The sequence below is a fragment of the Hyposmocoma kahamanoa genome, unplaced genomic scaffold (assembly GCF_003589595.1).
Source record: "Hyposmocoma kahamanoa isolate Upper Pololo Valley unplaced genomic scaffold, ASM358959v1 161, whole genome shotgun sequence".
NCBI lineage: Eukaryota > Metazoa > Arthropoda > Insecta > Lepidoptera > Cosmopterigidae > Hyposmocoma > Hyposmocoma kahamanoa.
This window is the reverse complement of record NW_020653581.1, coordinates 511,571-537,326: the sequence shown is the minus strand read 5'-3', so window position 1 is coordinate 537,326 and position 25,756 is coordinate 511,571. Positions and strand designations below refer to the sequence as shown.

Below are 25,756 nucleotides of genomic sequence, written 5' to 3'. Positions count from 1 at the left end.
AAAGATGTATTTTGAATAATATTAATTTTGAAAGCGGCGTAATTCACTCAAGAAATTACTAAATAGTATTTTATGAGTATTCTGGTACACATCATACGCAAGCGACACAGAGAAATTATGAAATTTACTCTAAAGTACGCTTCAGGTGTGTAATTTATTTTGAATAGTAATAATTTGGCGCTCAGCGTAGTTTATTAAAAACACAAACCGTATTTTGTGATTATTCTGGTGCATAGAAAAAATATGAATTTTACTCTAAAGCGCGCTTCACACGTCTAATGTATTTTGAATAATAATTATTTAGAATTCAGTGTAATTCATTTAAAAATAATAAATTTTGTGAATATTCTGGTGAATATCATAATCAAGCGACACACGGAAAATAATGTATTTTTACTCTAAATTGCGCTTGACGCGTGGATTTTATATAATAATTTGACATTCAAGGTAGGTAATTCACCTAACATAACACTAAACCATATATTTTATGACTATTCTGGTACGTAACACAAGCAACCTATGAATTTTACTATAAAATGTTCTTGACATGTCTTATATATTTTGAATAATAATAATAATAATAATTTGGAGTTCAGCTTAATTCGCTTCACAAAACACTAAACAATATTTCGTGACAATAGTTAGTGCCATATTTCAAGCGTACAGCGAAATCATGAATTTTACGTTAAACTGCTCTTGACAGATCTTGCTTAAACATCTGTTGTATTTAGAATTGTATTATTAATTCAAGAGTCAGTATAGTTCACTTTAAAAAACACTAAAACTATACTTTTCGGTCATGAGCAAGCGACACACAGACAAATTATGAATTTTATTCTAAATTGTCCCTGACATATCTTATATTTTTTAAGATTATTATTAATTTGGAATTCAAAAATAATATTTTATGTGTACTCAGTGACATGCCTAATGTTTTTGAATATAAAACGAGATACAAAACAGAAACTAGTTCATAACAAACATTGTTCAGGTTTTAAGATCAGTAAACACAATAATTCGTTTTACCAAGGTACTTACTCTCTACAAACCCTTCGCGATAACACAGCAGATCTTCGATAACAACTGTCAAAACACAGTTATATTGTCTTACCAAACCAGCAACTCGACTTGCCTCTGCAAATGCTACTTGATTGTCTTGTACCCATTTGTCATTTTGAAGTGTGATGCATCTATTTAATCTTTATTGCCAAGTATGACACGCACTTCCTGATGATTTATATCATAGAGTTTATTAACCTTTTAAGTCGATTTATTTTTGTGTATCATTTAGATTCGGAAGTACTAAAATCAAGTTTTCAAATTACAACGCTTGACTATTTGTGCCAATGCTGGATAATTCTAGATTGTAATTGCTTTCGTTTCCTTCTTCAGTTTGTTCCTTCCCCATTAATGTTTATTGAACGAATGACACTTGGTATCAAAATCCCTTATTTCATGTTTTTCGCTATTCTTAAATCATTCTTCTGTTATGAGTCAAACTTCAAAGTGATTGTGTTGTTTTGCTTCTTTCCTGACAATTTCAGCAATAAACGAAAAAGACGATGTATCATCAAGGTAATATATTTTCCCAAATTACTAAAGACTTCTGAATTAATGGGTGCCCATAACGTTCAAGTTTAACAATAATTTGATTTGTCAACCGGTATCAGATTACAAATTGTTTGCTGTCTATAAGACAATGCAACAATAGTTCCCTTGAGTCGACCGGATACGTGGGCTTTGTTTCTCACTGTCACATTAACTTTATTCCTTTAGCATTGATCTGAAGCCTTATACTTCTATATTTTTGAGATAGTAAATTGAAGTTTCTCTTCAAACCTCATTCCGAAGACATTAAATGTAAAATTTCAGCAATCTTCGGAAAGAAGCCTTCGAAAGGTGTCTGCATTCTAAAACCGAATCCTTCTCTTAAATACCATTTAGACAAATTTTATGGATGCCTGTCATTATTATCGAAATCTAGTCAACACTAGATTACATATAACAAAATTGTTGCATATGTTTATAATACACATTCCTTGTGTCTTTTCGAAAAATTTTAATTTGGAATACGAAAGAAATGTTTGTCATAATTTATTACGTATTTTTAGTATACATCAGCAACAATGTTATAAGATTCGCTTTGATCTATACTTCTGAGTACATCTGGCGGTTGATTAATAATAAAATTAGTGATGTCTTCTGGTTTATATGCAAGTATAATAGTAAAATGAATTAAGATACGAAATATTTATGAAATGCGTGGGTGTACAAATTTATGATTCTTTATATTGTGTATCTAAGAAACAACAACATTCGTGTCTATTATTAAATCCTAGAGTTTTGTTAGCTTTTTCCTTACTTTAGTGTTATCAGAATTGGTTGTTGTTGTGGCCCTATAATAATAATAATAATAATAATAATAATAACAACGCACACACTCAACGTGGCCCCGCACTAGGGAAAACCTGTGTCGCGGGTGCCATGGATACACACATAGACAACCACAAATTACACCTAAACTCACGAGAGAAATAAATGTAGGCCATACAAATATTTCTCCCGGTCCGGCAATCGAACCTGGAACCTCTGCGTGGCAGTCTGGCATGGTAACCGTTCGGCCACGGAGGCAGTTTAGTCTATGAAGTAATTCTCTCATAAGGTTAAAATATATTCTTTCCTTTTGCTACTTTCTAGCAAATATAATGTTTCATACTTGTGGTTTATTTTTCTTGTCTAAATCTACGGCTCCATCATTAGTTCCACGTATCTTAGTGATTGGTTGCGTGATTCAAGTCTCCGTGGTTCACCGCCGCAACTAAGGCAGTCGCAAACTGACCGTGGCGATGTTTACGCATCGCCGCTCGTCGTGAGAAAACTCCCTGCCATTCCACATTGTTCTGATGTTACCCTCATCTGTGAACTCGGGACACGAATCAAATCTCAACTTTAATACGGAACTAACCTACCAGAATTCCTTACGGTTGTAAAACAGACGGGCAATTATCATTAAGGCATTGAGAAAAACATACATCCGGAAGCAACTGAAATTAAATATTATGTTCTTTATAGCTTTCGTAAATATAAATTGAATTCATAATGTTATGGGACCAGTTACTTCTTTGTGATAAGTAGATTACCAAAATGTTCCTTGTTTGTAAGATATTATTGATAACAGTTCAGTCGAAGTAAATTATTCGGTTCATACTACATCCATTTCTTTATTCATTTAATTTATCAATGTTATGTCATGCGTGGATATTAGAATATTAATATATATGTGCATATATTCACGTTTATGAATGAGTCTTCTTTACGCAACAAGTACGCTCCAATTGCCACCGTCACCTTTAATTGATGCACAACCTGGTTATTTCTCGGTCTAGACGTCAAGCTGTTACAAACAATTTCGATCAAAGCCAAGTTTATGTTGTCATCGATAAATTACAATGAAATGAGCGCAGTTTATGTTGAAAGAACTTAATTGTTTCTACAGACTGAAGCTAAAACAGAAAGTGATTCTGATATTGAGTCTATACAATTACAACGTCCATTATTATTCCGCATTCTAAGCATTCAACGAACAAAAACTATTTCTTGATTATTTTATACTTTTCTCCCTAGACGACTTTATCATCCTAGACGTGTCTGGATTTCACAAATTCTAGTATATTTGTTAAATTAAAAAAATCTAAAATGTAAAACAGTGTGCTCCAAAAAGTAAAAGAAAAACACCATCTCCATACACTAGTTGAGAAAAGACCTAACGACATTTAAACAACTGAAGATATATTTATAGACCGTACTTACGAAGTATATCTATTAAATTCGAAGATCGATCCGTCCATTTGGAGCTACGATGCCTCAGACAGATACGCAGGCATAGACTTCAATCTTATAACTCCCCTCTTTTGTGTCGCGGTTGAATACTACTACACTTTTGTGTTAGAATCACCTCGAGCATACTATCAGGAATTAATATCACTAAATGTTATAGGTCGAGTTCAATCGTTAGGTCAACACCATTGATGCAATATTTTTATTTTAACACATAATTTAGAAGATTGCACCTAAGGCTATAAAGTATGAAGTACATTTTAATCGGAACTATAAAATTAACGCGTAGGCGATACGTGGTCGGGCATAAAAACCTATTCACTATAACGTAAGGTCTATTCCAATTTCGTATGGAGATTTTATCGTAGCCTTAAAAGTAACTGCATACTCCTATTAAATGCGTATTAGAATAGAATGAGGGAGACTGGGATTACGGATTCAAAGCGGCTCGCAGTCTGCCATTGTGGCCTATGACAATGGAAGTGAGATTGCATTATCTGGAACCAGTAAGCATGCTCGTAGTGTACGTGTGCGAGTACCGGACGCCTCGTGTCGCAATACTCTCGGGAGAAAATTGTTCTGAGCACATTGGCATGTTCCTCTGTAGTTCCAGATTTCTCTTTTCGAATCCTATTGTAAATTTTAGTCTAATTACTTCGCTACTACATACACAGTGCTCTTGTGTTTGTTATACGATTTTGGGATTGTGTCTCAAGTTGCATCTCGTGATGACTAAGAACAAGCGACATCGAAAATTTACTATGCAATATTTTACCTGAACTGTCAGGTGTCTTAAATTCTTTCTGTAAATGCTGTAAGTAAAATCTTCTTTATTATCAAAATCTCGTTTATTTTCTTTTCCACCATTGATTTGATGACATTTCCAAAATTGTATCTACAGTAAAGTTCTTTTCGTTGGTGGTCTCGAGCGCTAGAAACGCCAATTGACATTTGTCACTCGGTGACACACAACTCGCTTGCTCTCCTATTATAGCGACTGTATCTTCCTACGCCGCCTTTCAAATATCATTATGTTACGAGGCTATAAATAAATTACGAGTTTGGATTTTATAAAGCAAAATAGAGACATAATTCATTCCTGTCAACCAAAAACATGCAAAGCTAGAATTAAGTATCTACTTATTATTAACACTGTAGAGGTTATTGTAACCGGAGTTGTACATAGTAAAATCAAACTACATCTCTTCAAGAGTAGGTACTTGCATAAATTAGGTATTTTTTATCAAACTGTTCTCACTGCTTAACTTAACCGATTTTTTTTTACATATATCATAATAAATAGTTGTTGCTGATGGTCAAATTATCGATCTGTAATTAAGCAATCAGTTAATAACTTAAATTTTTATTGGAGTGTCAAAAGTTGTTATTTATTGACACGCTCATGAGAAATTGCGTAATAGCGGTATTTTTATTACCTACATTTTCACTTGGTTACACTTATTGGTATGCAAGTATAGACGTTAGTAGTCGAGTATGTGACATAGAAAGTTTGTTCAAAGGAACTATATCTGGTGTGGTATTGAGTGATCTATGATAGCTTCGTGACATTTTCAAACCGCTGTCCCATTTTCAGTATCGTAAGAAATTTATCCTTGGGTTTGTAAATCATATTTCATACCATAAGGTTTGCGGCAATGTTTGAAGCGTTGCGCAAGTGACCTCTTAGACGACACATCACTCGAACTGGTTCGTGTCAAATCTGAATACATTAATCAAGATACTCTTACATGCGGTGTAAACGGACAACCTCCAAGATCAACTTCAAAACACAGCCTCTATTATGTACTCTTTGTTTTTGTTTGGAACATTCATTTACCAGCACAAAGCCAGCAGCATTATTTAAGTGTCCGTTACAAGTGTTACGACACACGTCAGTGACGTGTTCTGAAAAGGCATTTTTGAACAATTTGCTTTTAATACGACCTTATATGACCATCAGGCTGTTGAAGTAACGATACATATTATAGGTGTTGACGAAGGTTGACAGAATGGACAAGATCGTGAATATAGTTCTAAGTACCTGTACTGACCATAGATACTGATGGACGTTCATTAAGGAAAATTTTAATAGAATTTAATGAAGTTAATAGATATACTATAATTACTGTCAGCGCATACAGATATGATTTAAGTAAATATAATTATAGTAACGGGTACAGATCCGAAGTTAATTTGAAGGTATAAAGAAATCACGGTTCAATATAAAAAGGGAAACAACAACATCGAGAAAAACTTTCACCTTTGCGAATTTCATCTTAGCCTACTTACGAAAAAAGTTCTTGAGGGTCATCAATATGCAGAAGAAGGTAGCAATTAAGTGCATAATCCGTGGGCTATCGCAGGGTAACGGCTTGTTTACTTGGCTCGCCCTTATAAGGCGTGAAAGCGCGGCATTGTCGCAGGGACCCATTGGACTGGTCACTGCGTGTATGTGAGTTTGATGCCGTGAGAGATAAAAGGACTGACGAATTCCATACTGCCCGTCTAACAGAATCAAGCTATTTAAATGTTATTGAAGAAACAAAGGCTTTAGGCCTGGGTTGTCTAAAGAAATCAGATCTGTTGTGCGATTTTCTTTGTGGCTTTTCTTAGACTTTCTCGAAATACGATGCATATTATGCAGCGGATACCAAACAAGTAGCACTGAAATCAATTTTAGAAGTCTTCAGCAACCATGAAATCGCTGAGATTCCTGGAATGGCGAGCATCAACGGCGGGAGTACATCAAAACATGCTGCTTTACTGTATCAAGTAGTGGATATAAATTTATATCTTCGGATCTGAAATAAATAATTGTTAAAGAGATAAGTTAAAAAATGTAAATAAGGAATTGGTTTCCCAATGAAAGAGGAGATTAAGTATCTTTAATTTAAATGTAGTGGGTGATACAATATAGGCGGTTGTTTGTTCTGACATATTTTTTATGCAAATCACAAAAACAGATGGTCGCACCAATGGCGCACTACAGATTTCGGGTCATGACTCAGAGACGTTATCTTGTTGAGAAAGATAAAACGAAATCCTGTGTTTGGATAAGACGCGACGCTAAGCAAGGAGGAATTTTTCCCTCAAAACTTGTAATAAGGGATTGCCAATCACATGGCACTACCATGATACTTGGAATAAGGTGACGCATTCACAAGTGCCTTTTTTTCTTGCATCCTTTTTTAACTGCCTGTACAATATCCGTATTACTCATAGATCTAAAATAATCTTGTCGACACAAAGTTGTTAAATATCATAAGAATAAGATTTTTTTCTAATTAGCCTAATATATGAATTTTGTAAACAATATGTCATTAATCACACCAGTTGGTTCGCAAGGTAGAAACAATTACGACAACTTTGTTAAGATCTAAAATTCACACGCATCAGCCTATCAAAATAAAATATTGCATCAGCGATTCTACCCGGGGGGGCCAGTGGATGACATGCGTCATGTCATTAGAGGTGCAACCTATGATCTATCGATAATACCTGTCAAATGATGTCATAACAGATTCTCGAGTACTACTACAGCCTTCAGTCTAACTATGGGTCGTATAACAGTAAAATTAACTGCAGTGCTGCACTCAAATCGAGTGTCTAAAGTTCAGAATACTAAATAGCATTGTGAACTACATACATATTTTACTTATTATTACAGCCGTAGCCAATGATCTAGGAAAAGAGTAAATTACGCGTTAATTAACATCTCGTCACACCTAAAATCTAGAAGTGATACTAAATCAAAAGCTTGTACTACAGGCAGAAGTCGTTAAATAGAACCTCTTGATCACCGTACAAATTTGCGCTATCGCTTATATGAATACTGCAGATTTCTATGAACGATTTCGGTGTAATTGAATCACGTAAAGTTAAAAAAGTACATTTTCAAAGGCATATTAATTTAATTTTTGTCCCCCAAACGTATACGCTTGGGCAGGATTCTAAAATTATCACGACTAAATATGACACATCCTATCTTGAATCTTCAGAATTTATTTGAATAGATGTTCGTAGTATTAACAAATATGTTTCTTTCTTTACAGAAATAGCAAAAGTGCGAGCGAGTTTATTCCAAATAAACGGAGTCAAAAAGGAACCACTCGTTCTACCAGAGCCAGAAGGGATGGTCACCACACTTACAGAAAAAGTATACGTGCCAGTCAAAGAACATCCAGATGTAAGTATAATATTCGAAATGTTTTAAATTATGAATACTATAAGATTGAACCCATAAACTCTTCCGCGTGTTCAAAATCAATCTAACGTTCCGAGAAAGTGCAATTAATATTGTATCGTTTTAAACTTAATAGCTTAGCAGAACTCACGGATCGACGTGTTGGAGAAGTTTTAATTTATTTTCTATCGTGCTATAAAAGCGTTTCTAGAAATCTTCTTTTTGCTCCAAAATCCACAGCTGGCTTTCTACATTTTATTTTAAAATCATTTATACCCGATTCCACTCTTATATCTTTTGGTGTTATATACATAAATTCTGTAGGATTTTTATTCTCCAAGAAGATGGGTAACAACGTGTCCTTGTGTCTGTCTGTCTGTTTACGGCATGTCCTCCTTGTTGAGGTACCTTATTCCTAGCAAACCCAATACTAGATTATTTTTTGTTAACTAATTGTCAAGAACATTAAATTGTTTACTTGTATGATGATTAATTATTCACCTGTCAAGTTTTTCGATGCTGTTGATATTGTAAGTGTAAACACTTCGGGCAGCCGATCTTTGTGTGCTTTATTCTAGCCATTTGCTTTTCTAATTATTCTGATTGCTATGTTCAATGAGGCATTAGGATTATCGTTGAGATCTTCGGTTATATTATATCAAATATATAGATAAACATTTTCTGTGTGACCAATGAACCCTTTGGTATGTACCTAATTTAGAAATAGAAAGGTATTCAAGCTACATTTGGTGGCTTATGTCAGGGCAATCGAGTAAGTATAGATTTCTCAATGATAGTTCCTATTCATTCACCATTCAACTTCATTTGCAAAACATCACGACCCTCCCTTATTAGGAGCAGTTCAATGAACCCTATGATTCATTTAATAAAATTGAATAGTATCGCTGTTCGATTGCCAAGTTTTTAATCGATAAAAATATTGCTCGTAGGTGTTTGAAAGTTTGGCAGTGTATAAGTCTACGTCATTTGGATATAAAATTATCGAGTTGAACAAGAGTTGTGTGCTTTTTGATCACGTTTCATTTGAAACCGGTCGATAACCTGCGAAATGTAATCTTGAAGGATTAGTTCGATACTAAATTGGCCCATTCTAATCTGTAGTTGAAGATGTTGTAGCATGATTTTTTTTTATCACAGCTTATACACAATGAACATGCATTCGTACGAGAACAACTACATGCAATTGCTGTAACTGTTCTTGTAATCTAAAAGAATTTTCATATTTCTCGACATTAACAGTAATATATAATAACGAAATATCCATAGTTCAATTATAATCAAAGCTTTTTATTATATCTTCCTTAAGCTTATTATTTTGTTTTCATCTATACTTAATATATAATATTCTATTTATAACATACTTTTCTCATTAATTGCAGGTCTTCTAAGAGAATACTTATTTTTATTTCCAGTTTACCTTGAACCATCAGATAATGATCAATTATCATCATTTAAATATGTCTCCAACTGTTAGCGTCCGCTTGTTGGCGCCATTCACGTCTTTCCATATATGGTCACTAACGCAGAGCTTTTGCAGCCTTATGAATCTACTCTTCTCATTTATTCACTCACAAACTTGATTAAAATATACATACATAATCAATTTCAACTAATCATTATGGTAATTTGTAATTGTGGGCAGATAGTGTTTAATTGATTTTATCCGTGGTTTATCGTGTACATCTAATTAAATTACTGAAGTTTAGGTAAAATAATACTGGCGAAGTATGTGCCTGTTTTATATGCGTCATTGTGAAATAAGGTAGTTGAAAATCTCAAGGACTGACATCCTTTATTACGGCCATTTCTATTGAAGGGACTTAATGGTCTATGCGTGTTTTCTCGAATTATACAACTTGGAGATCTCTGAAGTCAGAGTGATGCGCTTTTTCTTAGTGAACTTATACCTTCATTCTTCATTTTTCGTCAAGTGAGATTATGCACAAGCATGAGGCTATATGAAATAAAAAAGAAACATAAATGTTTTTCGAATGTTATAAATAAGAGACAATATTTTTGTGCAGAGTACGTTATTTCCTCATTGTTAAAACAACTATAGTTAACATATTGTTAAATATATCTAATAAATGAAATACGTGTTACGGTACTATTTGCTTATCTCTTACAGCTTACATCATCCGATGGCATAAATATCTCCTGTAAACCATTATAAGATGCCATTATCATTACCGTATGTCCAGTCTTATTATCTGTTCTGAAGCACGTCCTATAGTGAATATTCATTACTTGGCGCTAAGAGGTTTCCCCTGCCATAGATTATTCTAGTTTAATTGGCAGTAACAATGTGGTAGTAAATCAATGTCAGATTTTTATTATAATTTTAAATAGTTACTTACTTGATCTGTAACGAAACGTCTGGTTGTGTTAGTTTAACTTAATACTGAGAACTTTTAGAATACACAAGTATAAGACTGGATGAACAAATGAAGTTCCTGGTAGCAATACCAACCGTGGTAAGTTGATCTTACACATAGAGATAAACACAGACCAAGACACATGAATTTCCTAGTCGTACATGAATATTCATGGCTCGTCATCACAGGATTTCCTTACCATAGATCATCTGGATAATTGTCAGGAATCCAACAATGTGGACGTAAATCTTGAGATAAATTGAACGCTGAATGATATTGATTGTCGATCAAACGAGCCGAGACGTCGGTTGGTTACGTCGTGTATGAGAAGGTAAATGCTCTAACGACGATAGACGTTTCGCTTATTGAACGAGAAATACTCAAAGCTTAATCTGTTTTAAGATAGAGCGAAATCTGGGGCTCAATGTTTGCTTACTTTGATTATGTACAACGGATGTTTGTTTTAATTTACACAATATTAAATTTCCGTAATTCAGTCTGGAAACTTCAGAATGCTTCATGTACGAGAAATTGATATCCTTGTTTAGATACCAAACTGTTACATATACGCGTAAGATTATTATCATTTAGTTCGTTTTCAGAGAAACAACATTAGATCTTTTTTCTCTACGTTCTATTTATACAATACCATAGCATGTAGAATTAGCACTATCGTTTTCGACATCTTACAACTGGTTTCCAAAAATTTGTTTACAACCTCTAAACTCGCTAATGCATGTTAATATTGTCGCGGTGTGATGTAAGTGTTTGCAACCCATCCCGAATCCCGTTTAACCCAAATGTTGTGTAAATCTCTTCTAGGAACTCTAACACAGATTTTAAATTATTCGCAACCAGAACACGAACGCTTTCTTAACATTTTATTTGCTCACAAAAAGTCGGCCATAAAGTGAACGGTAGGTAACACTAACTATTCTAGAAATAGCGCTAACAATATGCGATTCGTATGTCGAGCGAACTGTCGAAACAATAGTTTTTGGAACGTTACCCGTGTTCAATGACTAATATCTTGGAAAATGTTTTCGCTGTTGTGACTTTAATGTTTCTCTTTACAGTCCAAAATAATAGTAGTAAAAATTCAACATTATCGTGTTTATTGTTGTCGAGATGGTCTTTATTCGTTCTCGTGATTAATGTTTTGTTCCCTTTATAGTAGAACTACAAAATATCTGTTTTTTAGCCTTCAGTATTTTTATCTAGTAATGTATGTTATAAATATTGTTCAGTAGTGTCTTACGATTTTCACTTTTTTAAATGGTTTTGCTTCTAGTTATGAATTGATTTTCAAATATATTTTTAAACATAGCTTGTATTACTATGCGCCCTACGTATGTACAAAAGTGCTTCTAATATTGTAGAGTTTGCTTTCACATTATAATTTATCCAGTGTGGTTTGTAATCGATACTGCTTACATTACCTATTTAATTGGACAGGTTGCACGTAGAGTTATTTTCATATCCAGTTCTTCATATTTACTTTATATCATTGGCCAGTTTTGCTAAAACTATGCCACTAATGTTAATATTATGTTTTGTTCATATTCATGTTTAATTTTAATGGAATCTGTGTTGTTCAGTTTATGCAAGAAAAATCCATACCATTTTAACATACACAAAATACGCATGGCATGCAATATAAATTATAAGGACGTATTCGACTTGTGTTGCACCTTATTGTTTATCTGTAATATCATGTCTTTGGGCTCTCTCTTACTTTTTTACACTCTTTATTTATTTAGGGGCTTTGATCATTATTAGTTAATTTGTGTTTGATGGAATCATAAAATCTCTCCTGCCACCTAAACTTAAGTCATTAATCTTTACCACGTTCCTCTTTTCTTATAACTTTGAAACTTGTCTCACTCGTAGTTTCTTACTAACTTGACCGACAAGAGCGTTAGTCTCAGAATCGCGTGTTTCCTTATAGGGCAGTAACGTTATTAAATCCAGCCAAGTTGGTAAGGTCCGTTACTACTCGCACTTACAGCTTTTTGCTTGAGTTCACGAGTTACTGTACCTCCTTGTGCTGTGAAATTTTCTTGTACTATTCGTAACTTTTAAATATTGGATATATTTGTACATTAGGCACTAAATATTCAATTTCGTTGTCGTCTTTGGTGTTTAATCTTTGCTTGAATTTGTGATATTGAACATATTAGATTTATTAAATTGTGCTGTTGTTCTTCTATGACATATCAGTCTGTCTACGGAGTCCAGAATTTGTATTAGACCAGGAGAGGTAGTGAACAGGCCTGCTGTCATAACTAAAAAGCTACATTGTTAGACTTTATTCTTATTATCGTCAGGTATACCTAGCCGTTTTGGTTGCATCAGCGTCAAAAATTTAACTAACATAATTTTATTTCTTGGAAATTCTCACACTTTTGGCAATCATATCATTTTAATAGCCAGATGTATTGTACAACAAACGTGCGGCAAGGGCACAACCAATATGCGCGCCATCATTCGAACATTGGCGCAAATACAGTAAAAGCAAAGTGTTCCCACAAAACATTTCGCCTTTTGGTACGATCAATGTTTACATTACAGATATCTAAATTCTATACCTTGTTTTCCATCCTTATTTGCTATATAACTATAGCAAATTTACAAATATACGAAACTTATGAACGGGTGTTATGAGAATTGGCGTTCCGACGTCCACTGTAATTAGTACTTACGCTGGGCTACACAGATATGGTACTTCAACACATTAGACTTTGTCATATTTTCTAAATGAGAAATTGTAACTCGCCTCGTTCGTATTCAAATCTATAACAATGAAAAGTGACAGTTCTTATCTACTATATATTATTTTATATATACTATACTTTCGGTATATCTACACGAAGGTCACTTTCCAGTACTCCTTGTACAGTATGTATTATTTGTTTTATGCTAGTATTTACCATGTTAACATTTAAGAGAAGCGGTGATGAGTTTGAAAACATATCATATCTGAAGCAACTACGATAATCTCACATTTATCCAAATATATTATTTTCTTTGATTATAAGGATGAATACCCTGAAGATAAATATGATCGTGATTAGTTTTATGGTAGTAGACGAAGAAGAAGTAAAAACAGGCGTATATAGAGATTACATATTATAATTTATTACGTAAAGGTTTGTCTTCAATTAAATTTAGAACTAGAGCTGGTGATACTAAAGTTAGTTTTCAAAATAAAGGCAATGACTAAATGTGTAAATGAATTTTTGTAAAACATCGGAGTCTCTACTTTCAGATTACAGAAAACTGAACTTATGACAAAATACAGGCAATGACTGAATGTGTGAATGAATTTTTGTAAAACATCGGATTCTTTATATCCAGGTTACAGAAAATGTACTAAACTGAATTGTAACCACATAGAATTTGTTTGTCAATGCCAAAGGTATATAAAATTATTTAGATTGACATCAGGGTGGGTGTTTTTACATTCATCCGGTGAAGTGACAGGCAATATATTTACATAAACTAGGTGCCGCAGTGCACATAGAATGTTAAGAAACCGGTTGTAGTGTTTACATACCTACATTTATTTGCTTTTTTCGTACTTATATTACTTTAGGTATTTTCTGTGCTGCACAATTTTTTCACGTCCAAAAGTCTAGTTGTTTTCATTGCAAGGATGTAAACATGAAGTAAATGATCGCTCTATGATAATTGATAACTCATAATAATTGTTTGCATAATAATGTCCATCCGATATTGATTGTTACGTATAAAAAAGCATCATCATCAACCCATTTACGACCCACAGCCAGGCACTGGCCTCTTAAAAGGTTTAAGTCAAAGTCTAATCTAAACCTTCTCCACGTGTATTGTATATGTTTCATCAAGAAGTTTTCCTTTTCAACTGAAGCATTAAACTCATAATTAGTAAACTAAACTGATTGAAAAGATTCAGTGGTGCAGGTTTTACGCTGAGAATCGACCCTAGGATCTCCTACACAAGTAGCAGGCGTTCCCCTTACTAGAGTACCAATGCAAAATAATACACGTTCCCAAAAAAAAAAAAAAATTGGTTCCTGAAATAGGTTTCCGTGAATCCAAGCCAAAATTAGAGGAGGATAATTCAAACGAAAACTTGCTTTCAGTGACCGCGTGACTGCCTGATTACAACGACTGTTCCCGCGTGGGCACATCAACATTGTTTACCATTATGCCATTACTTCATTTAATTAACTTTTTTTATAACCGTATGAAATTTGGTGTTATGGAATTCCTCTTATTATTTCTACAACTGGTGAGCTATTCCTAAAATTTACCAGAATTTGGAGAAATTGCAGGCACATGGGACTTATCACAATATATCTTATAGTGACAGGCGCAGTGGCAGTGCTCCTCTGATCATTGCGATTTAAAGTTCTGGGTGGCACTACAACTGCTATGGACAGGCGTGTAGCTTATCACCAGGCACACGACTTGTTCGTCGCGTCACTTGAAAAAAAAAAGCAATGCGCTTAGCTTGTTCTTGTAATATCTTGCGCTGTTTCTGACAAAGTCTTCCAGTGCAAAGTCCAAAGTCTTTCTTCCCTCGTATTGGAATATCTTTCCTAATCCAAATGGATTTCGTCAAATTCGTCGCTCAATCTCTTTCTTAGCCGTTTTTTCTTTTTCTCCCCATCAATTATTTACATTATGAAATATACCCACGAGATGGTAATACTTCAAGCTGCAAAACAATGACGCAAATGCCTTGTATGTAAAATTAAAGTTACTGGTTCCGGATCGTGTTGATATGTAGCTTATGGACACGGAAGTAAAATCCAAATATTATTTTTAGCAAACTCTGTTGACTGCTGGCTGTAAGGTGCGAAAAGACTCTGTATTTTCTTTCTCACACGTGTGTCTGTTCTATTTCCCAACCATAACGCGTATTCCTTTGGGTTGTTTTAGTGGATTATCAATATTTTGTAAAGCGTAGTCTTAATCATTTGTAGTACAGATATTGCACGGCGTAGTGTTTGAACACTACGATAAATATGGGAGATTCGTTTACATAAACTGAACAAATAATTCGCTACTAGGACGTCTAGGGGACAGTTAGGTGTGCTACTGTTCGTGTTTTTCAATATTGTTGGTGTAAGTGTACTGATATAAGATTCAATTTAGTCCACCAGATGAAAAGTAACTCCTATTGCATATAGGTATTTCCGATAGTAAGAAATGCGTTTTGTATCTAATATATTTTATTAAAAACGCCGACTTCAAGTTTGCTTATCGGCTGTTTTAATCGGAATTATATCTATTAGCCAAGTGTTTTTGTCATCCGTTAACGGAAAGTGCGCAAAACCGGATGTATCCCCTAGTTTGCCACCCTTAGAGATGGAATATTTTCTTCAAATTTAAATGAAACCAATACTGAGGTGCTCTCTTTCTAACAAAACAAGAATCATCAAAATCGGTTCACAAATAGTAAGGCCGGAGTAACCGCGTAACATAGACACAAAAAAATACAGTCGTATTGACAACCTCCTCCTTTTTGGAAGTCGGTTCCAAAACGAACTTTGAATTCGACTGAACAAAAACGGCGAGTTAAGCAAGTTTTTTGTATTTAGTATAGTATAGTAAACCTTACCTTCTTTTGCCGCCAAGCAGTAATGTGAGCGTTTCGGTTTTGGAGGGTAAGTAAGGGTGAAATTACAGGCAAATGATTTTTCAACTTGTGTCTCAGACGGGAGCATTGGTAATGCCCATCAGCTCTGCGATTTAAAGCCCTGAGCGACACTGCAACCGTTATGGACAGGAATGTTGCCTGTCACCAGGCGCACGATCACTGATAATAACATTTATAGTACCGGCACCCAATGATGGCCCTTTTGACGTTTGTTGGCTCATCAAGTTTTGTATTAATTCATAACTACGTCGAAGGAGCTAATTGATGTATTGTTGTCAATAGTGACGTGCAGTAAAATGTACGGTAGAATGTACGTAATGGTACGTGTGAATGTAATGTAATGGTACATGCAGTAGAATGTATAATTTTACGACACAACTCGGCATTTTTTTTCGAAACTAAAAAAAATCGGCATTTTTTTTCGAAACTAAAAAAAATGAAATCTAATACGATCGTCGCTTATGGGATCGCTGGCAAGTACAACTTCTACCTCCGGCAAACTCGCATCAAAGCTCAATGCAAAACAAAGCAGTTTCGAATTGACGATATATTAAGTAAAATTTTTATTTTCGTATTATTCAAACTTTTTAATCAGCTATCCCTAGCAACATTAGTTAAAAATCTAAAAAGTTACAGATGTGACTCGCATTTGATTATATTTTTTTCGATAATGACTTGAGATTTGACCTCACTATTGTAATCTGTCAAAACGGCCATCATAGCATAGCCGGTACTGTAGTGCAAAGTTTTTCTTTCACCATAGATTCGATATCAATGTTGTCCATTATGTACGTTACCGTTATGCTGTCATCTGTCATTTATTATCCAGCAGCGTTATGGTTTTCCAAGGATAATTCCGCGCGTGCTGAACCGACGCTCGTAATGAGAACGATTTGATAGGTCGTGCAGCCACCAGGGTCACGGATCGGGACAAAGGTTCGCACTTTCGCCGTTCTGCGAAGCGGGATTAATGGTTTTCATAGTAGATTATGGTCAGTAAGCTTTATGATTGCCACCCACGAATAATGAACTTACAGTACCTATGTACTTATGACAAAAACTCAGCTATTCGAGTATTATGTATATGGAGTAGGATTTTTTTGATGATGATAATCGACGATGTGACCTATGATGGGACGCTTTTGCCTAAGAAATGCCTATTCACTCTAGCCTTGAATAGCCTAAAATTATACTTATTGGGAAATACAGATGCATAGAGTATTCCATTCCTTTGCTGTATGCATCAGAAAGGAGGAAGTAAAAGCGCTTAGTGCGAATAGGTGGTATATCAACGACATAAGGATGGAGTGTCCTGGACCTTTCTAGTCGACCGAAGGAGGAACGGTGAGGGTGGAATTAAATTGAAATGTTCCTGCGCACACTCCCCGAAATGTATCCGATAGAAAACCGACAAGCAGGCTACTATTTTGTAGTTACTTTACTTATTAGTATACTTTTTAGTATTATCATTATAACGTTTTTTATAAAAACCCAACTCAAAAATTTATGGAATTACATTTATTTGCAATTCCCTGAGAAGAACAAGCAAGATACTCTAGGTATTCCTTTTTTCAAATAAACTTAAATGCTATAGAATACATTTTGAATCACATTTGTGTGGAATCTTGACTCACGTTGACTTTCTATACTTCTTTATCTAACACATAGTCTACAATTTTGTAATATGACTTTTCAGTTAAAACACTTTCAATGGCAAACTTAATATATGCTCCGGAATCTTATTGTAAAAACGTTACCCATAAAAGAATCGTTTACCTTAGTTAAACGAAAACGTGGTACCATGAGTTTGGACTTAGTTCTAAGGTTAATGTGACGGATATCTTCTTTCTTAACGAAATAAAAGAACCTCCTCCTCCTTATTTTAACTCGGTTAAAAAGTATTTCCAATCATTTGTTTTTTCTTTTCTTTTTTTGTTATGTTGTGTCTATAAGTGTTTGTGGTAATTAGATTATTTGTAAAGGTATGATAAGATATTATAACATATTTTATTTATTTTAACGTTTCGGACGTTTTGCAATGTCCCTTCGAGACCATGGACGTTGCAATACGTCCGAAACGTCGAGGTAAATAAGAGATTTTATACACAGTTAAGACCTGAATTGAAAATCAAATAATGTATGAAATTCGTGAAAGTTTAAACTAGTGTAAGATATATTACGAATATGAGTAATATTGTACATAGCCATTGGTGAACCTAAAATAAATATTAGACAACATCACAAACGTTGCTCTGACCCCAAAGTAAGTAAGTAGCTAAAGCACTTGTGTTATGGATATCGGAAACAACGACGGTATCACAAGCACCCAGACCCAAGACAATATAGAAAAGTTAGTTTTCTACACTGACCCTGCCGGGGATTGAACCCAGGACCTCAGAGATGGCGACACCATGAAAACCAGTGAGCAAGCCCACCGAGGCCGTCAATAATAAAAATAAATAAATTACGGAAGTCGACGTTATAATTTTCTAGGTCATCAGTAAGCTACTGCAGTTATAAGTTTGTCTATAATTGTTAAGCCTATTACTGCTGAGCATAGGCCTTTTCGCACAATAAGAGAGTTGTAGTTTCCACGCTGGCCCAATGCGGGTTGAGCACTTCATACATATAATTAAATTGCTTTGCATATGTGTGCAGGTTTCCTCACGTTGTTTTCATTAATCAAATAGCTTATGGTGAAAATCAGATTAAATTTCGCACATAAATTCTGAAGAACTCAGAGGTGCAAGGAGGTGAACCCACGACCGTCTGCTTGAGAGGTGGTAGATCAAACCAAGGCTACCACAGCTTTAAAAGAAAAAATACCTAAACAGTTTGTATACATGAACTTTTCGCATAAGGTTTCCGCGATGACATTCTATATTTAAATTATTAGATGTTTTTAAAACATTATTATGTTGGTATCAGAATATCGTAAACGTAGTAATCTAATAAATTCAAATGTATACTTTACCTGTTTATAAATAAGGTTAATATTGAAAGTAACGCTTTACCGGATAAACGAGTTTCTCAAAAAAAAAAAAAAATTGCAAGTTTCCGTTAAACTTGAATGACTAATTTTTAGTAAATAATTCTGTACGTATTTAATATAAGTAACTTTTATCTTACCTTTTGATATACAGGGTTTTGTTGTGAAACCTCGTAGAACTGTATTACTAACATCATAATCAACAATTTTTAAATAAAAATGTTTAAATATGATGTTATGATGGTGATGTGATAACTCTATGCAATAGCCAAAGAACGCATGCGGGAGGCGGGGCCAAATAAGTTATTACTAAAAACAGATCTAAAAAGTTTCAGATAGCACAATAAAAAACAAAAAGTTTATTATAATTATTAATACAAAGATCGAACCCTCAGAAAAAATTCTTCGATCCGGCCGGATTCGATTCGACGTCTTCTAGCAAACCGTGTTAGACGCCAACTAAGCAACGGAACGAACCAGCGGACCTCACGAATTTTTCTATGTGCTTGTTGTCGTATCTATGTTTTTGGTTTTTTACGACTATTTAACTGTAGTGCCATTTAAGAGAAATCTATGAAAGTATTTCCTCACCCAGTTATATACCTGTACAGCTACTAGCGTCGGCTAGAGATGTCGCTAATGGATTGATATTCAATTATTTTGTATGTGAAATGACTCCACTAGTTTATTATAATTCTATATACAAAGATCGAACACTCAGAAAAAATCCTTCTTTAGTACTAAGACGTCGTCGGTTCGAATCCGGCCGGATCGAAGCATTTTTTCTGAGTGTTCGATGTTTGTATTAATAATTATAAGAAACTAGAGGTCACATAAAAAATACTTGAATGTCAATTCAATAAAAGTTGGACGACATTCTTAAGTCAGCTAAAATTCCACAATGTCTGAAGACCCGTCTATGTAATCAGTGTGTTCTGCCTACTATGGCTTACGGTGCCGAGACGTGGGCGCTCTCGCAGGAGGCTGTGTATAGGATGAGAGTTGCACAGAGAGCCATGAAGCGTGTTATGCTCGGTATCAAGCTTATGGACTGTGTTCCCAATGTCCAGATTCGAAATCGAACTAAGTTAAAGGACGTGGGGAACCGCAATACGAAGCTAAAGTGGAGCTGGGCAGGGCACCTGATACGGAGACAAGATGACAGATGGAGTAAGGCGATAACTGAGTGGCGTCCAAGGACTGGATACAGGAAGGTCAGGCGTCCAGCGGCGAGATGGGCGGATGACATCGCAGGAATTGGGGGGCGAACCTGGATGAGATTAGCACGGGATCGTGGGGAGTGGCACAGAAACTTAGAGGCCTATTCCCAGCAGTGGGTGAAGTCAGGCAATATATGATGATGATAATAAATATAATCTTAGTTGCATTGTAATTATTATTATTTGCTAGCTTTTACCCACGTTTGCGTTCATAAATCGGTCATATTGTACCATATGCTAAATCTCAAGGAAATTGGTCTAATTGTTTTGGCGGGTTGAATAATAAATATCCGTACAAATCCAGATTTATAGTATTAGTATTGTGGTCGATTTTTCAGCCTTTTTCTATCGATTTTAACGCCTACGATAGGCCGGACATAGGATTAAAAACCAAGGCAAACTAGAAACCAAACAGGCACTAATTATGATTGTGCTCATAATACCAGTGCAGAGTAACAAGCCACCGCGATGCCTAACAGCGACCTTCGCCCCATGACCTGGTCGCCTGCGCAGGCGCAGGTCACCGGAGCGAGACCAATCCGATCTACCTCGTTACCACTCACCCCGCTTTGAGAATAGCTCAGGAATTCCTTGTACACTCGTCTGCAATAAAATATGATTATCAAAGGCATTGAAAAATATTTTATATTATTGCAATGTTAATGGGTAAATCACGTTCAACTCACTCCGTTCTCCGTGAAAGTTATTTGATTTTAATTTTGTTAAATTTGCACATTTAAATGAACGCGATTGTACATACGATAGAAAAAAAACACAAACTTACCTCGAGATTTTACAAGAAAACAGCTGTATTCGTTTAGCAGTTTACATATACCAATGATTTTTTTTTAATATCTACTCAACTTAATAAATAGAACACGTGTAGTGTACGATATACAATTTTCAAATGGCTTTATTTATGAAACTTTTTAGCATTTATAAAAAAATACATTCTGAAATAAAGCCAGTGTCCCTGCCACTCGACCCAACTAAAATGAACCGTATTAGTACGGGATTAAGACCTTAACGGTCATTAAAACGTCTGACCACAAAGAAAATGCTTCTGAGTCACTCATTTAGAGATGTAGCATAAACTCAATAGTACGTACGTAATCGTTTGACTCACGCAGTTAATTGCAAACTCTAATTGTAAATTAGTATGAATTTTCTATATTGAAGTTACTAGTTACGGTGTTAAAAGACTGCAGAACACTGTTCAACGCCAATAGCTGTAATAAAGAACTAAAATTTGCCACACAAGTTTCTTACGCGGCCGCCATGGAATCCTGATGTTGTAAATTCACAGTAGAAGCCATGAATACGGAAAAATAAAAAAGTTAATTGCCTGTATTAGAACCTTTTTTGTTCTTGTAATAAGTGTCATTAAATCAGCTTGTAAACAATATAATGATTTATCTTTTACTTTAGACTCTGCACCTTGATCAATTAAGTCGTAAATAATAAAGCGTTTTTCGAAAAAACCACTGGCAAGATGTTATTTTTCTTTTTTAAATATTCTGACTTATCTCACAATATTCCTGAATCGTCTTATTGTTTAATTTAGAACACAGCTGACTGGTTATTATACCACAGCAACAGTAGAACTCCTAGTGAATGAGCTCGTCCAGAAAAGTACTCCGTCAAACAGTAATGTGAGCTTTGTTTTGAAAGGTAAGGGTGCAGGTGAAATTACAGGCACATGGGACTTGTCAACTTATGTCTCAGGCGGGTGCAGTGGCAGTGCCCCTCAGATTTTTGTGATTCTAAATGTGAGTGGCACTGCAATTGTTATGGACAGGTGTGTCGCTTATCACCAGGCGCACGACTTGTTCATCCAGTTACTTATATAAAAAAAAAAACAGTAAAAAAAATACTGTAAGCCACGTACGTACAAACGTTTTCGTAGATATTCTTTCTGTAGATAATTAAGCGCACGTTATTTTTGTTCCTTTACTAGCTTTTACTAACCTTGCAACGTTTGTTTACGTAATAAATAATATTGTAATATAATATGCTTTTCTTTCCGGTTTAAAAATTCATATTCAAATTTAAACTTACTTCCTATTGATTTTAGTTGAAATTGGAAAAACGTATCTGCGAATCAAATGACAACGCATGAATAAGAAACTGGGTAACTAAGGTAAACGATTCTTTTATGGGGAACTATATATGTTTTTAACCGACTTTAAAAATGGAGGAGGTTCTCAATTCGACTGTATGTTTTTTTACAGTAAGATTCCGGAGCATTTATTGTTAGAATTGTAAAGATGTACGGAAAGACGACGTGGGTTTAGATTCCACACAAATCTGATTCAAAGGGTTTTCCATGGCATTTAAGTTTATTTGAAAAGAGCAACCCCTAGAATTTCTTGCTCGTCCTTCTCAGGGAAGTCAACAAAGTGAGCAGTAGTTTAAAAAATTGCCTTTTTCAAGTGTAAACTAATTTCACCTATGAAATAAAGCAATTAATAATTTATTATTTTATCCAACTATTACAAAGAAAAAGGACCGCTCTGAATCTTAGCTGGTTCAAACGTCGCCATAACACTGGCAGCATTACCGCGCTGAATGACCAACAAATTTCGTTGCATCAAGTAAGAACTTGATGACTTATCATAATAGGTTAAAGTTTACGCTAAAGTTTACGCTGGATCTTTCCGGAGCGTCGATCACAGCCTCTGTCTCTAAGCCTACGAATAAAATAAATGATTATTTGACTTTCGACTTAATAATAATACTTTGAAAATAAAGTCTTGTTTATTGAGTCATAGGCAAAGTATAATGGATATTGCCTTTTTAATTTTCTGTGTAATTTTGTTGCATTACGTATAAAATTAAATTTAATGACAACATTGTAAATAAATATCGTTATTAGATCTATAAATTTATATTCGTGACTAATATATTTAATACTTTGACAAAACGGTTACAAAGTAAATGATTTATGGAGATTCAAAGAAGTAGGTATTGTTATGCTTATCATAATAGGTTAAAGTTTACGCTAAGTTAGTCATTTAAATCTAACGATATGATGGCATTATCTTATATCGTGATGTCGTAATATTTAGACAAACATTGTAAATTAAATGCGTTATTAATGGAAAGCATTTAAAATATAATTCTTTATGCATTAAAATGTAGACATGAATTGATAGCTAAATCATCATTCCCTTTAACTGTAACCACAACCTCGAACATAGTCCGATTTAGTTCTAGTTTATGATATATGTAAATGATTTATCATCATCACAATAGTGATAGTACTCTTTGTGAAAGAGTTCGTCTAGAGAAGTACTGCCTTACCTATTTCTGCCGCCAAGCAGTAATGTCAGCATTACTGTATTCCGGTTTTGAAAGGGAAGGGTGCTAGTGAATTTACAGGCACATGGGACTTGTCAAGTTATGTCTCAGGGTGACGGGCGCAGTGGCAGTTCCTCTCAGATCTTTGCAATTTATAGCTCTTAGTGGCACTGCAACTGTTATGGACAGGCATGTATAGTCGTTTTTGAAGACGGAGTAAAATGACGCTCGTAGGGTCGACAGTTTTCATAAAATTGTAAATAGTTATGTAGTAGTTGTCGATAGTTTTATCGATAGATTGTGAAAGAAGATAAAATTTTGATAAAAATGACTGAATTGTGAATGTTACGACGTTCTAATGATTGCTACAATACAATACAAATATTCTTTATTACACACTGGGACAAATTCATAATAATACACAAAAAAATAATAAAAATGACAGATACAACAATTTTATAATTTTTTATTCTTTATTCTTATTTTCACATTGGCCTACCAGTATCGAGATCAATTTTTGTTCATATACATTTTCACAAATATGGCCGGATTTGATTATGCGTATTGAATTAAAATGAAAAACTTTAAAATTTTAATATGTCCCCTCTTTGTATTTTTCATAAACATAGTTCTAAATATAGTGTATGTATATGCATGAACTTACAAAAATTGACAATTCACATGAACTTGTGCTCAGTAATTGGATGAATAATGAGGATATAATATACATAACTGCTTCCGTGGCCGAACGGTTACCATCCCGGACTGCCACGCAGAGGTCCCAGGTTCGATTCCCGGGCCGGGAGAAATATTTGTATGGCCTACATTTATTTCTCTCGTGAGTTTGGGTGTAATTTGTGGTTGTCTATGTGTGTGTCCATGGCACCCGCGACACAGGGTTTCTCTAGTGCGGGGCTATGTTGAGTGTGAGCGTTAAAAAAAAAATGAGGATGATTCAAATGAAACAAGTTTGGCTATTTATTGTGACCAATATTTAGTCGATAGTTAACAGAATATTTATCTACTGCAATCACTAGCTGCTTGCAAGCGGGCAACACCAAAAAAGACATACTATAGCTTACCATCAGGACCACGATTTGTTCGTCCCGTTGCTTGCTATTATATAAAAAAAAATCATCAACCTATTGTACGTACCAATACTGAGCACGATTCTTCTTTAAGGAGGCAGTATTGGATACAATCCCCCACGTTGGTTTAGGTTCGGTTTCTGGGCACTTTTAATGTTGTGAACTGTTTTCATGCAGGTTTGTCAATAGGTTTTCAATTTCATTAATTCGTTTGATACTAAATTGTTATAAGCCGTGGTTGCCTAACGATTTCACATACTATTTGATATATCTCAAGTGGAGGCCGTAGATTCGAGTCCGGACTCGCACCTGTGTTTCTCGGAATTTACCATGAGCTTTTCGGTGAAGGAACACTTGAAACCTGCACATCGAGGAAGGTTCACAACCATTGAAAGCGTGTGAAGTCCCCAACCCGCACTGAGTTAGCAGCGTGGTGTCTATGGCCTAAACTCTCTTCTGAGGGGAGACCTGTGCCCACTAGTGGGACGTATAAATGATGATACTAAATTGTAAGCTACGTACGTGTAGTCAATAAGGGTACAATGTATAAACATAATTGAAACGTTGAGAAGTTAGAAAGGAACGGCAGTACTTAATTGAACTCACGGAAAACTTATGTATTTAATCGAGTTTTTTGTTTCGAACCAGTCCGTGGTCCTTAACTATGAGTTTTTACATTGATAACTCACCGAAAGTCCTGACAGCCAGGTCATTCAGTACGGGCAAGGGCACGGACGGCGACTGCAAGCAACTAATCCTCGTTTGCTTCTTTCTTATTAAAGTTATATGTTGATAGTACTGTAGTGTATACTATGTACCATATACCATAGCACTAATTGCGTAAGTACCTACAACTTGCACGTGGTCCGTTTGTTTAATTTACATTGTTAAGTATAAACAAACTATAAATTGTACGCCGTGTATTATGAAAGCTAATCGTAGTCAGGACGTTTTACTACTATTTTTTTCTTTTGTATGTATGTTACGCGATAACTCCGGCATTTCTGAACCGATTTGGATGATTCACTTTTTATTGGGAAGAGGGTACCTCAGTAGCGATCCAATTTAAATTTGAAGAGAATATTCCTCCGCTAAG

General features: G+C 34.9%; 1 protein-coding gene across 6 annotated transcripts in view; it reads left to right on the top strand.

Annotated features, from left to right (window-relative positions):
- Positions 1-25,756, top strand: part of LOC113225512 (protein held out wings) — a 107,661-nt gene that overhangs the window by 54,731 nt on the left and 27,174 nt on the right. For all 6 annotated transcript variants that reach the window (XM_026457828.1, XM_026457831.1, XM_026457830.1 and 3 more), the window contains exon 2: positions 7,890-8,023. In XM_026457828.1, coding sequence (XP_026313613.1) covers positions 7,890-8,023 — 134 coding nt within the window. The remainder of the gene's footprint in view (positions 1-7,889; positions 8,024-25,756) is intronic.